Source organism: Chrysemys picta, unplaced genomic scaffold, assembly GCF_011386835.1.
Source record: "Chrysemys picta bellii isolate R12L10 unplaced genomic scaffold, ASM1138683v2 scaf1622, whole genome shotgun sequence".
In the NCBI taxonomy this organism is placed as follows: domain Eukaryota; kingdom Metazoa; phylum Chordata; order Testudines; family Emydidae; genus Chrysemys; species Chrysemys picta.
In genome coordinates, this window is record NW_027054328.1 from 1 (window position 1) to 13,712 (window position 13,712).

At 49.3% G+C, this 13,712-nt stretch overlaps 1 protein-coding gene across 1 annotated transcript; it reads left to right on the forward strand.

Annotated features, from left to right (window-relative positions):
* Nucleotides 1-2,788: 2,788 nt before the first annotated feature.
* LOC135980024 (protein MROH8-like) lies at nucleotides 2,789-12,074 on the forward strand (the record flags this gene model as incomplete). The annotated part of the gene is made up of 8 exons (XM_065580117.1): nucleotides 2,789-2,912; nucleotides 5,017-5,139; nucleotides 5,746-5,825; nucleotides 6,382-6,526; nucleotides 9,247-9,342; nucleotides 10,270-10,374; nucleotides 11,085-11,220; nucleotides 11,971-12,074. Coding segments are annotated over exons 1-8 (912 nt in total), but the record flags the coding sequence as incomplete, so codon positions are not given.
* Between the last annotated feature and the right edge of the window lie 1,638 nt (nucleotides 12,075-13,712).

The window sequence follows — 13,712 nt, forward strand, 5'->3', positions numbered from 1 at the left end:
CCTGACTTGTTGCAGAATGGACGTGCACAGCTTGCCAAGGGAGGAGAAGGAGGAGGACGCAGCTGCTGAGGGCATGTCCACCTTGGGAAGAGAGAAACATTCCAGTGGGAGTCAGCGTGAGCTGGAGCTGGCTCGAGAAGATATTCAAGATGGCCCAGCCAAGGTGGTTCCTAAGCAGAGTGGGCCCATCCTAAGGTGTCTAAAGCGAATCTGCCAAAAAGTGAAGAGAGGCAAGACGCGATATCCCCGAACTGTCACTACAGGTAAAAGGAAAGGCTAAGGATGTGCTAAGGGGTGGGAATGAAGGGAGGCAAACTCAGTCTCAACCCCCAGGTGTTCAAAGATTTGCAGTGATCCCAAAGGCTCTTGTGTTTGTGTTCCACTTAGGGAAAACTGAAGACAAGGCACAGAGAGTGGGTGGGGGGGAACATGGAAAAAGTGGAGGAGGGGAGAACAAATAGATGTGGCCGCATGGCTTTGCTAGTGGGTGGACGGCGCTCTTCCATGGCTGAATCTGCATGCAGCTCGAGGGCAGCCCTCTGTTCTGCACGGGGGGCAGAGATCACTGCTGGAGCTTGGCAAATAAATAATGAGCTAGCAGTAATCAGTCCCAGTACTAATCATCCCGGAATCTCCCAGAGACTGGAATGACAGGAGACAGTGTTCCTGAATCAGGACCAGTTTGGTAAATGCTGGATCTCCGTGAGGTCCTTCCATCCCCAGTGTGAACACAATACTTACAAGCCCTGATACAAACACTAGACCCGGGTGACGGTCAGACCCCTGTATTTCTAAGGCTCTCCAGCACTGGCGGAGGTGATGATGCCCCCAGAGCCTGTATTTCTCTAGGAACCTCTGGCTGCTGGAAGAGGAAGGGCAGTTTCTATTTCTCTCCACCACACACTGCTCTCCCTTCTCTTTCTTACCCTTGTAGTGAAGTCATTGCTTGGAGCAGGCAGAACAATACAACACTAGGGATGACTGACTAGCCCAATACCTGGGTTGGAATGGGAGTCCTATTTCTGGATCCTAGAGCCTGGTTCTCATTACACTAAGGCCTCTTTCCACTGCTCTGGCAGGTACATCTCTCTCAGGAACCATAAGGAGGAATGGGGAGGGAGTAAAATGGGGCCTAGGTGTGGCCACGCCTCTGCACCCAGAAGTGTGCAAAGGAGACACCCCCACACACACTCTGGGCCCAGCTGGTGCCTCTCCACAATAGGGCCCTGCTCTTGGAGAGTCCGTAGGCATTAATGTACTAAAAATCTTAAATAACAGCTAGAGACTTACATTGTTTCTAAATGAAAGCTTAGATGCTGCAGAACAAAAAGGCATTAGAAAAAAGAAGCCAATATGCCAGGCCACCGCAGCCCATCCCACGCTGAGCCCTGGTTTAGTCCAGTCTAGTTTTAAATGTCTTTAGCCAACGTTTCTCAAACAGTGGGTCTTGACCCCAGATGATTACACAGAGCAATCAAGGGAGTCAGGAGGCATTGAAAATTGTATTATAACCTAAAGCAAAAATAATCTTGCTCCCCCACTCCCTGCACACCTTTACCCTTCAAGGTCAAATATTCTTGGCCAACCTCTCACAACACACGTGCAGGTGAATTCTGTAGGGCTAATGTTGTTAGCAATGACACATTTCTAACTCTTATAGTGAGTGTAAAAGCGAAATTCTTTGACTTTGAATAAGTGGCCAACCTGAAAACCACAGACTTAAGCAATGGGGCTTCCACCACTTCCCTTGGGAGGATGTTATCCTGGCTGTTCCACCCATCACGAGCTCCTAGCTGCTTTCCCATGCTGCTGACGGCGGCAAAGCAGGATATGTGAACTGAATCCTAATTGCAAGAGCATCAGCCAGTCCTTTTCAGCCATATTTGGCTGGCTAATGTTCATGCTGTCGGACAAATCTATTATTTGGTTGGCCCTATACAGTACAGCGAGTCCTGGTATTTCTTTGGGTCTGTGCTCATTCATGTCCAATCGGAGAGCACAAGATATTTATTGTGTAATGAATCAATAACATTTATCTAAGAAATAAAGGGGCTAGAGGATGTGACTGGAGTCAGGAGAACTATCTTCTATTCCCAGCATTGCCAGTGACCTGCTGTTTGACTGAGCCAGTCACTTCACCTCCCTGTGCCATGGTTTCTCCGGCCATAAAAATGGTGGTAATAATTCCGGCCCACCTTTCAAAGCCATTTGGAGATCCTCCACTGAAAAACTCCATAGAAGTGCAAAGGAGTCTCATTCTGGGTCTCTCTTATTTTGTTTTTGTTTTTTAAGGAATCCCCAATTTGATTCTGATTTTGATCACCCCAATCTCTCTTGCTTTGAGAGTCAGTGGCTTATTTCACCAGCATCACAGTTTCCTTCACTTCTCCCCTGCTCAAGCAGGATATAGATGTCTAGCCCTATTCAAAACAAACGGTAGGAATCAAACCGATCAAGCCAACAAACAAAAGATAACCCTACCCAGAGCAGAGATATCTTACCCCAAAAAGGGAGATGTGCCAGTGACGCCAAGCTTTCCACTAGGAACTTCGCTGTTGCTCATTGATTTTAGCTGGAAGGAGCCCAGATACCACGGTGATGGGCAGCAGTATACAACCCCAAGACAGACAGACCGTGTCCTTTCTTTGGTTTAAATGAACTGTGTTTTGGGCACCAATCAGTCCATGAATGACACCTCAGGGCGCGTTCGTTCCCCTTTAACCAGCAATGGCAGTAATTTCTTTCTTTCGGTCATTCCTTCTTTCTTATTAGTCCCTGATATCTCGTGCATGGAGACTATTTGGGAGGCGGATGAAAGTGGACGTGAGCAGCATGGCTGTGCTATGGAGGGAGCCATGCTCTTGCTGGAATCATGGAGAAACACTGTTGACTACTTCAATAGTAACAAAGAGGTATAAACCTTCTCCATCTAATCTGTAAACTAGTGTCCCCTCACGCTGTCCGTCCCACCTGACCCAGCCTGGGACATCCCAGAAGGTTTATCACATAGGGTCTGACTTCTCTTCAAACCCTTTGCCTACAGCACTCAACCTTTCTTCTTTCACTTACTCCAGACAATCCAGCCTCTGGATGCTTTTCTCCTATTATACATATTAGGTGCCTTCTCCAGATACATCCCACAAACTCTTTGGTGATCTCATGCCCCGTTTGTCGGTGGTATCCTTGATTTGCAGGGATTTCCCACCACTCTGTGCTAGTTTCAGTAGATTCTTGCCCGGCTACTCCCCTGCCTCACACTATCCGTTGGACTCAAGGACGAGACATTTCCACCCAAGGTCTCCCCTGGCGACTGCTCCTCTCTCAGGGCTGGTCTACACTGGGGGGGGGGATCGATCTAAGATACGCAACTTCAGCTACGAGAATAGAGTAGCTGAAGTCGACATATCTTAGATCGATTTACCTCGGGTCCTCACAGCGCGGGATCGACGGCCGCGGCTCCCCCGTCGACTCCGCTTCCGCCTCTCGCTCTGGTGGAGTTCCGGAGTCGACAGAGAGCGCGTTCGGGGATCCATTTATCACGTCTAGACAAGACACGATAAATCGATCCTCGATAGATCGATTACTACCCGCCGATCCGGCAGGTAGTGAAGACATACCCTTAGACCTTCACTGACAAAACAAATGGGTCCAGCTTTGTCGCTTATACACATGGTGTCAAGGCTGAATCCCTACTCTGGCACTTCGAGTGCAGAAGGTGGAGGCTGGCAAGGATTTAAAAAATCAATACTTGCCACTCCAGGCTTGTATTACACTCCCAAGGTTACAGCTTTTCTCTGACCTTGTCTTGGTAAACGCTGCCACCACCCAAATGCAAAAAACCCTTGGACCCAGGAAGGAGCACTTGGGAATTCTTCCCTGTGGGGTATCCTCAAGCCCTTTCAAATCCCCCCCCCCCCCATCCCCAGGGAAGAGCTGAGAAAGAAAACAAAGGAAATCTGCTGTTGCCACCAGCTAATTAAACAACATGCACAAACCTCTTAGGACACCAAAAATCCAATTCTGTTCTTCAAAAAGGTAAATTTTGTTAAAAACAAAAAGAAAGAAAGTACATCTGGAACTTAGGCTTTTTGCTAGATCTTAAAAGAAAACAATTACAAAAATTAAGCATCAAGATAGCTCTCTTGAGGTTCAGCTTCAAGGTTACAAGCAAAACAAAAGTATCTGGGGTTAGCACAGAGGAGATCCACAAGCCAAAATAAAGAAATAAACCTGATCGCGTCTAGTTAAACATTCCCTGTCCAGTGATTTTTCTCGGTATGGAAGATGAATTTTCATACCTGGTTCCAGCCTTACACAGAATTGCTGCTCCGAGTCCCATCTCCAGAGAACAGACACAGACAAAGAGAAGTTTTTTCCCCATTTTAAAAAGTTTTAGCCCTCCCCTTGGATCTTTTGGTCAGGTGCCCACTCCTGTTCCTTTAGCTGGGGAACTTTGTTAACCCTTTACAGGTAAAGCAAGCAGAGAACAGCTACCAAGAGGGACTTTATAGCTAACTGGCTGGCTGGGTGTTCATAAAAGGGAGCCCCCCCCTTCATTTATTACACATGGTCACGCTACATCTGGCTACTTGTCCTACAGAAAACAGGCCCTGTGTGGAGTCCTCCACATGGAGTCCCATTGCTGTTCTGCTTGTTCTCCTTGATCCAACCCTTCTCTGAACAAGTAGCTCACACAGTCAGGTCCTACACAAGCCAACATTCTGCTGGAAGCCATCAGAACCCTTCTTAGACTGTCAATTCTTGGGAGCTGGGCCTGTGTCTTCCTTTGTTTGCAGACAGAGCCCAGTATATTGTAGGTGCTGCCCGGATACATCATCATCCTCAACACACCACAATTTCTGATCCTGATTATTCATTGCTCTGCAACATTGTTAATTTATCTACCAGGTGTTCCGTGTGGAGGGGTTTTGAATGAAGGTAGAATATTCTACCCGATGATGTTCTCTATCTAAATCCCTTTCACCCTGATATATATTTTTTCTCATTTTGGTTTAGGATTTCATTATGAAAAAAAGTTTCTTAAGACTCTTGTTTGTTCTCAGCAAGAGCATCGACTGGCATAACATGCCTGACTTTTTTATTCTCAACTTTGCATCAGACACTGCAGGAGCCATAGTGGTGAGTAAATAATATACACAGGGTCTGTGTTGTTGGTTGGAAAAGGTTGATGAACTGTGGAGAATACTTAGCTGCTAACCCCACACTAGGGTCCATGGAATCTGGAGAGTTGTAAAGAACTTTGTTGTATACACTGAAGCAATTATTTCAGTGTGTAAAATTGAGGTCAGTGCTGATTGACTGGAAATATTAGTGTGAATGGACAGAGAGAGGATGCTAGTTGGTGGGAAGTAGGAGATGAGTGAACAGAGATGGATGAGGAAATGAGGGAGTGAATTTGTGGCTGGGTAGAAACGGATGAGATCCCTTTGGACAACACCACTGGCTGAGCAGCTTCATGATCTGGGAGCTCTTCCATCAGAAAGGAAGATCCTGGGTTTTGGCTGGGCTCCTTGTTACTTTTGGAATATCTAATGTTCTTTTAGCTGGGGATTTATTGGAGACTCCGGAGAAGCCTGTGGCTAATTTAGCCTTTTTTGAGGCCTCCAGAGTTAGCTGTGATGCCAGGGCTTTGTATAACCTCCTCAACGAATGTGTGAGGGAGTAGGACTGATGCTGGGAGCACTTGTGTCTCATTTACTATGTTTGCCCCTTTGTGACTTACAGGAGATGATTAAGAAAGAACCCCGGGACTCTCTCTCCAGCACCATACGGCTCCAGGCCATGGCCATCATTATCGAGCTGAGGTAACGTGACTTCTCATTTAACTGCCCAGCCTTCACACCTGGCTTCTCACTCCATGCTCGGTGGGACCAGAGTTGCCAATAGCAGTCCCTCACTTCGTGCCTTTTTCTCTTTAGATGCTGAGGACTCTTTGGGGAGGAGCTGGGGGACTATTGCATGGCTGACTGATGATTTTCTACCCAGTAACTTTGTAATCCTCTTTACTCCACATGTGATTCAAAGCCAAGAGTCTCTGCAGACATTTTGAGATGATTTTCTTTCTGGAGGTGTCAGCTGAGTCATTTCCTTCACTCTCTTCTGTAGCGTTTCTGAGCCGGATTTACTATTTGGGTCACCAGTCCCTGCCCTCCCGTGCTTTTCCTGTATTCTGTTAATCTTTGCCAGTGTCTTACTCTTCTACATTGTTACTGTTCACATGATCTTGTTCTCTTGTATAGTCCAGATGTCTCTTAGTCTCACACTCCTTCAGCATAACCCTCAGTTCATGTGCTCACCATCTGATGCCTCCGTTACGCTTCAGCACCTCAAAGTCCAATCCAGGCTTCTTCCTTTTACCAGCAAAAAGCATGTGGTGAAGGCCATGAGCTCCCACCAGAGATGGGTCCTGCTGAGAACATTCCTCAAGAGCGTGTTTTCCCTGCCACTTCTAGTGACATTGCAGGTGCAAGGAGTAATCAGGGGTATAAGCGGCCAGTACACAAAGGTAACTGAAGAATGGTTTCCTGTTACTTACTTTGGGCCCATATTGGTGATATGTGACTACACTGTCAGCGAAATTTCTCATGGAACGCCATTGTGGAGTATCAGTTGGGGACTTTAGCCCCGGTGACGTGGCCCTGATCATTCGTCCCATGCATACAGCAAGTAGCTGCCACATTCCCAATTATGAAAATGATCCATCCATTTTCAATGTACTAGGGAACTACTGGGGATCCCAATCTGGGTGGTGAAGCTAGAATGAGGCATGTGGAATGAGGAAAACGTACTTAGTGCTTGCCCCAGAAATGGGGCTGGCTATTGTTTGATCACTGACCGGGTATTTCTGATGTGTGGCACCTCCCACAGCTAGGTCCTCTTGCATGAAGGGGCTGAATAAAGTTGGGGTCCTGCGGCACTCGATACAGCCACATTTTCAGCCTGAACTTTACTTTAGTCCCTACCTGTGACCTGCAATTATTTGCAGTTACACCTTAGCTCACGTGGACACCTGAAATACCTGATTTCATACCTAAATCCAGTACTTTGGCATCGAAGTGATCAACTTGACGGGTGAAAAGACCAGTAGGAGCAAAGCTGCGGGTGTAAATATGGTGGCAAATCTTTAAACATCTGACCCGTACTGTCAGAGTTGCTAAAGCTTTCAGTGCCTGTGCTTTTTAATTCTGAAAAGCCATTTATGGCCCTAAAGTTGAGGGGAGAGAAATTACAGACACTGGACCAAATTCACTACCAAAGTCAATAGAATTTAGAACACTTAATTTGCCTCACATCCCGCATGCTCACATATGCTCTATCTAACCAAATCATTGGAGTGAATAGTATCTAAGACCCAGAGGAGTAAAAGGCAAAGACACAGGGCCGGCGCAACCCATTAGGCGGTCACCTAAGGCGCTACAATTTGGGGGGTGGCGACCACAGCGGTATTTCGGTGGCGGGACCTTCCGCCGCCTCTGTGGGGGGCGGCATTTTGGGGCGGGACCTTCCGCCGCCTAGTGCAGCAGAAAAGCTGGCGGCACTCCTGCAAAGACAAGGTGATATATTTATTAAAGTGATATTTATTTCTAATGTTAAAAAATCTCATTTCAATGTAGGACTTTCTTTTGCTATAACATTTTCCTTACTCTCTGATAAGGGCTTTGCTGCATGTTATCTTCCCAAGGGAGGCATTGATGAATTCATTACATTAGGTTTGGGGGATGATTTGGAAGATCAATTATAAGAAAAGGGTCATTTATACTGCAGATGTCTTTCTGTTCTCAGTTTCCTTTGGTTTATAATGGAAATGAGGCAGGGATATAACGATGCATCTGGCTTTCTGGGTGATTGTCAAGAGCACAGCTTTGAATCACGGCAGGCCAATATCAGTTGAAACGTGAGGCTAGTTTTCTTGAGATTCCTGAAGGATTCACTGCCCAGAACAAATCTAAATACGGTTTCTCTTGTGCTCAGGGCACCCACATTATTGAATAAGTGAAGTAGCTAATTATTTAGCAATTATTGTGTACAAGAAGTATGGGCCAGACCCTTCGCTGGTATGAATCCGTGTAGCTTCACGCCCGCTGATGGAGCTATGTCAATATGCACTCATTGAGGATCTGGCCTTATTTTTATAGACCTTGTCTTAGGACAAGGTCTGAACTATAAATTCTATTGGTTTATGACTTGGAAGCCAGAAAGGCCCATTAGATCATCTAACCCAGGGGTGGCCAATCTGAGCCTGAGAAGGAGCCAGAATTTACCAATGGACATTGCTGAAGATCCACAGTAATATGTCAGCAGCCCCCCATCAGCTCCCCCACCCCACTCCCAGCGCCTCCCGCCCTCTGGCAGCCCCGCTGATCAGCGCCTCCCCCTCCCTCTCCGCACGTCCCCATCAGCTGTTTGGTGGCGTGCAGGAGGCTCTGGAGGGGAGGAGCGATGGCACGGCCGGCTCAGGGGATGAGGCGGGAAGGGGTGGAGTGGGGGCAGAGCCTGTGGCAGAGCCAGGGGTTGAGCAGTAAGCACCAGTAGCGTAGCCAGGGTGGAAGCGGGGCAGCGGCCGCTCCCCCACTGAGCACAAGTGGCGCCTTTTTCATTTTACTCACCCGGGAGCAGGAAAAAAAAGGCGCCACCTGCTGCGGCGCTTTTACTGACGGGGCGGCGCTCCGGGTCTTGGCGGTACTTCGGCGGCGGGACCTTCACTAGCTCCGGGTGTCTTCGGCGGCACTGAAGCTTCATCGCCGAAATGACGCCGAAGACCCGCAGAGCGAGTGAAGGTCCCGCCGCCGAGGTGCCGCCGAAGACCCGCAGAGCGAGTGAAGGTCCCGCCGCCGAGGTGCCACCGAAGACCCACAGAGCGAGTGAAGGTCCCACTGCCGAGGGTGGGTAAAAGCACCGCCGCGGGTGGCGCCTTTTTTTCCCCACTGCCCCTGTTCCCTCCACCTGGCTACGCCCCTGATGAGCACCCCCGGGCACATTGGAACGCTGGCGCCTGTAGCTCCAGTCCCGGAGTCGGGGCCTATACAAGGAGCCGCATATTAACTTCTGAAGAGCCGCATATGACTCCGGAGCCACAGGTTGGCCACCCCTGATCTAGCCTGATTTCTTGTATAATACAGGCCAAAGAATTTCACCCTGTGATTCTTGCCTCAAGCCCATAAGATAAATTATTTGTATAATCCATAGCTCTGTGGCGCTGAGCATAACGGTTCCCCCTCCTTTCAGGTTCTCTTCATTGAAACATTGCAGACCCTCAACGAGATGCTCCAGAGTCTGATTTTAGAAAATCCAGTTCCGGCTGAGCTAGAGAGGATCTTGCAGGTAAACAGGATCTAGAGATGCCGGTTGGAGGATGGTAAGGTAGGGAAGAGGAACAGGAAAATCTTGTTAAGAGCTTGTAAGGGAAAGGAGAGTTAAGGAAAGAACGGAGTGCCCCATCTCCACAGGGTTCTCCTATTAGTTCATATGTGACAAGGTTCATGTAGCACGGGGGAGTCTTCTATTTCCATCTGTGAGGTCTGACAATCTCCTCCATTGTTACCCTCAGTTTCTTTCCTGTCTCCAGGTGGCCCTTACATCACAGTGTCCTTTCCAAATGAGGACGTTATTCCCTTTACTGCCCATCATTGCTACTCCTGATGCAATTGGAGGGGTCACTGCCAGGACTCTAGTCCCCCGTGAGGGCTGGCACCTGGCCTCCACAGAACTCCCAGCTCCAGCTGTCCCACAGTGAGAACCAATGGGTGCAATGGGAACCAAGACTGCCGCTAACTACAGAGCATGAGGGCTGGCCCAAAGTCTGCAATCATGAAAGAATAGAAGTTTTCCTCCAGCTGCTCTTATTTTGCTGAATGAAATGCTGGATTGTGTGGCTTGTCCAGAGAAGACTTGGCCCTTCCCTTCCTTACATAGGACCCAATCCTGCATCCATTAAAGGCTCGATCCAATGCTCATTGAAATCAAATGGGGACCTTTCCGTTGACTTCAATAGGCATTGGATCGGTCCTGAGATCAATGTCAAAACTTTCATTGACTTCAGCGGGTGTGTGACTGGGCCCTCAGAGAGAAATGCACTTTGCTTTCGTTCGAAGAGAAGAATTCCATGTGAATTTTGAGTCTGCACAAAGCAGACGCAGCCTGTATCTGTAAGAGTGAGATGATTCAGCCAGAATAAAGATTATCCTTTGGGGATCACTTGTATACACCCTTTCCCCCTGTTATTTTTAACCTCTCTTGTTTTTCCTGCAGCTCATGGACTCCTGGATGCAGTCCAGGGAAGCTTGCCGGCGGGAGAGGGCTGTATGGAGCAGCATACTGCTCCTAAACTTCGTGGCCACAGAAGTCAAACTGGATGTGAGTAACTCTTGACTTCTAGTGACCTGATTGCAAACTAGACCTACAGGGCACTCTCCCACGCCAGAGAAACTTCCTGCTTAGAAGTATGTTGATGGGCCCCACAGTGCAATGCTCCCTAATAGGCGGAGGAAAAACTGATCTCGTTGCTCGTCCATCATCCTGACTGAGATGGGTTGGCGTCTGATACACTTGGAAAATAAATCCAGTACCCTGGAGGAATAGGCCACCTCTTTCCAATGCAGGAAAGGCAGCTAACAAGGGGCACAGGAAGAACGGGTTTTTCTATGGTTGGATCTAATGAATTTCAGAGAAAAGAGATTTCAAAATCCTAGAGACTGAAGACATTTCATCCCCAGCTGGTTCCCTGTTTGCCTCCATTCCTCATCCTAGTACCATGGGATACTTTCCTCTTGTGGAGCTGCAGGAAGAGGCCTCTCCATTCCAGCCCACCTCAGCCGTTACAGATCATTATGATCCTGATCTTGCTCCCACTGACGTCTGTGGCAAAACTCCAGTGGATGTCTGTGGTGCGGGATCGAGCCCTATATTCTTCTTCTGGCTCCCAAGCCTCTTCTGAAGAGGGAGAGCTGAGGATCACGCCCCATTATAGAAAGGGACTGTGTGGATATAGACTCCTTGCCTAGGAGACACAGCCCGCTTTACCTGCAGTGGTAATGGATTCCTCCTCTCCTCTTTTGTACAATTAGGAAGCGTCTCCATTCACCAGGCTTGGACACCTGGTTGCAGTGCTGGGGATCCGCTGTGGGGATCCCGTCAAGGCGATCAGCTCAAAGGCAGCAGGGGCTGTTCATTACCTCGTCTCTATTGCGTGGCGCCAAAAGAGTAAGAGAAGCACTGATGAGCATCTGAATCCCCCTCCTGGGAGCTAAATGCTAGAGACTTTCCTCAGGCAAAGCTCCCGTTCAGGATAGTGCCTGAGGAAGAAGTAGAGCATCTGGCTCGGTATTTGTTCCTTTGAACAGAGTGCTGGTTTTTTTGTGGATCTAGAAACAAGTGTCTGATAGTCATCCCGTAATTCTAGCCCTGACTTTCAAAGAAAGGAAAGGGGAGGGGGGGAATACAGAGAAAGGCAACACACGTTACCGCAAACTGAGACTGGTAGAGCTCATTCCGTCAGTGGGAATGGGAAGGGTCAGTGGGACACGATGATAGGGGATTCAACGCCATCAGACCAATTAGTTCAGTTCGAGATGCCTGTACCCCAAACGCCCCAGAACTTTGATGGCTGTTGGAAATCTGGATCCAAATCTGGGGCTCGATTCATGACTGTGTTAATCCACTTCTATGCCACTGAAGTGTTTTGGCTAGATTCCAGTCACCACTTGATAGAGCCATTTTACTCTGGGGGTCAAGGCCCTGATCCAGCACAACATTTACGCACATCTGTAACTTTCATCAGGCGAGTAGTCCCATGGAAGCCCCTGGGATTATTCATCTGCTTAGAATAATGTACGTGCTTAAATGCTTTCCTGGATCAGGGCCAAACAAAGGGCTTTGTCCAGTAAAGAGGGATGAGAGCAGAAGCCAGGAAGCAGAATGGAAAGTTAAGAGTGTTATTAACATGTATTTCAGTTGCACAGTTGGACAGAAAGAATGTGGAATGGACTGAACAGAGGAACAAGGAATTTCTGGCTGCTTGGAGCCCCACTGTGGTTTGCAACAGCCCCTCCAGGATCGCAGAGGTAATCACATCCTGGCACTAATGACCATTCTACATTTGTGTCAGTACAATACGGTATCGCACAGCTCCAAACTACTTCCTGTCCCTGGATCGCCCATCTCTATTGTGTATGGCTTACCCAAGAATTACAGCTCCCGCCCTTACTCATGGCTAGAAATGACATGCTCAGAAAGAAACAAGATGGGTGAGGTCCAATTTTTTTATTGGATCAACTTCTGTGGGTGAAAGAGACAAACTTTTGAGCCATACAGAGCTCTTCTTCAGACAGAGACAGAAGAGCTCTGTGTAGCTCAAAAGCTGGTCTCTCTCACTACCAGAAGTTGGTTCAATAAAAGATATAACCTCACCCACCTTGTGTCTCTAATACCCTGGGACCGACACGGCTACAACAGTGAAGACAACAAGTGCTCATAAAGAGTGATCTACTCTGCAGCAAGTGGTTCTCAACCTTTCCAGACTATTGTACCTGATTTCAGTCCCAGGGGGCGGGGTTCGGGCTTCAGCTTGAGCCCCGGGCGGTGGTAAGGTGGCCGGGTGCCCGGTTTTCGACCAGAAAATCTGGTTGAAAAGGGGATCTGATAGTGTCCGGTCAGATCTACTGACTGGACACCCAAAGTCCAGTTACTGCGGGTGAGGGAGGTGGGGAGGTGCCAGGTCATCACCCGCACCAGCTCCTACTCAACCGGGGCCGCCACCTACCCACATCATGCGGCTGCAGCTCCCAGCAGGCAAATTGCTCCTGACCTGGGCGGGGAAGAGGGGAAGAGCAGTGAGCAACAGTGGAAGGGGAGAAGAGGACCAAATGGGGGGCAGGGCCTCGGGGGGAAGAGGCGGGGCAGAAGAGGTCCAGCACTCCTGCATGAGTGTCCGGTTTTTAAATATTACAAAGTTGACAAACCTAGGCAGTGGGCTTGGCTTGGGCTTCAGCTTCTGCATGTATCTTAGATTTGCGGGGGCCCTGCTTGCCACCCCCAATGGCGACCCTAAACTTGTGACCCCCCTAAACCCATCCCATGACCCCCCTGGGGGTTGCCACCCTCAGATTAAGAAACACTGATATAGTAGATAGTATAAACAAATCATTGTCTGTATGAAATGTTAGTTTGGACTGACTCTGCTAGTGCTTTTTATGTAGCCTGTTGTAAAACTAAGCAAATATCTAGATGAGTTGATGTACCCCCTGTACCCCCAGGGACGGAAAGTTATATGGGCCCATGGTGCCCGGGCTTGAGAAAATTCAGGGCCCAGGGGACCCAACTCCACCAATGTTCGGGGCCGGGTCTCTCTCCCAGCCCCGCCTGCCGCCCCCACGCACCTCTCCCGGCCCCGGCTGCCGCCCCCGCGCGCCTCCCCCAAGCGCCCCTGCCTTCCCTGGGCAGCGGGGGGCTGCCCCCTGCAGCTCCGCACTGTGCTCCCTCGCCAGCCGCTGCCGCAGCCGGCTACAAGGAAGCGGCGCCGGGGGCAGGCTGAGGCGGCTGCTGCGCCTGCGGAGGGAGGAGGGGAGGAGCGCATGGCAGCCCTCCCCCCCGCCCCCCGGCAGGAGACTCCGAGTCGACTCGGGGGAGGGGAGGGGAGGGGGAGGCTTATCCTGGCTGGACCTCCTGAGCAGCAGCCTGGGGGGGCTTGGATGAGT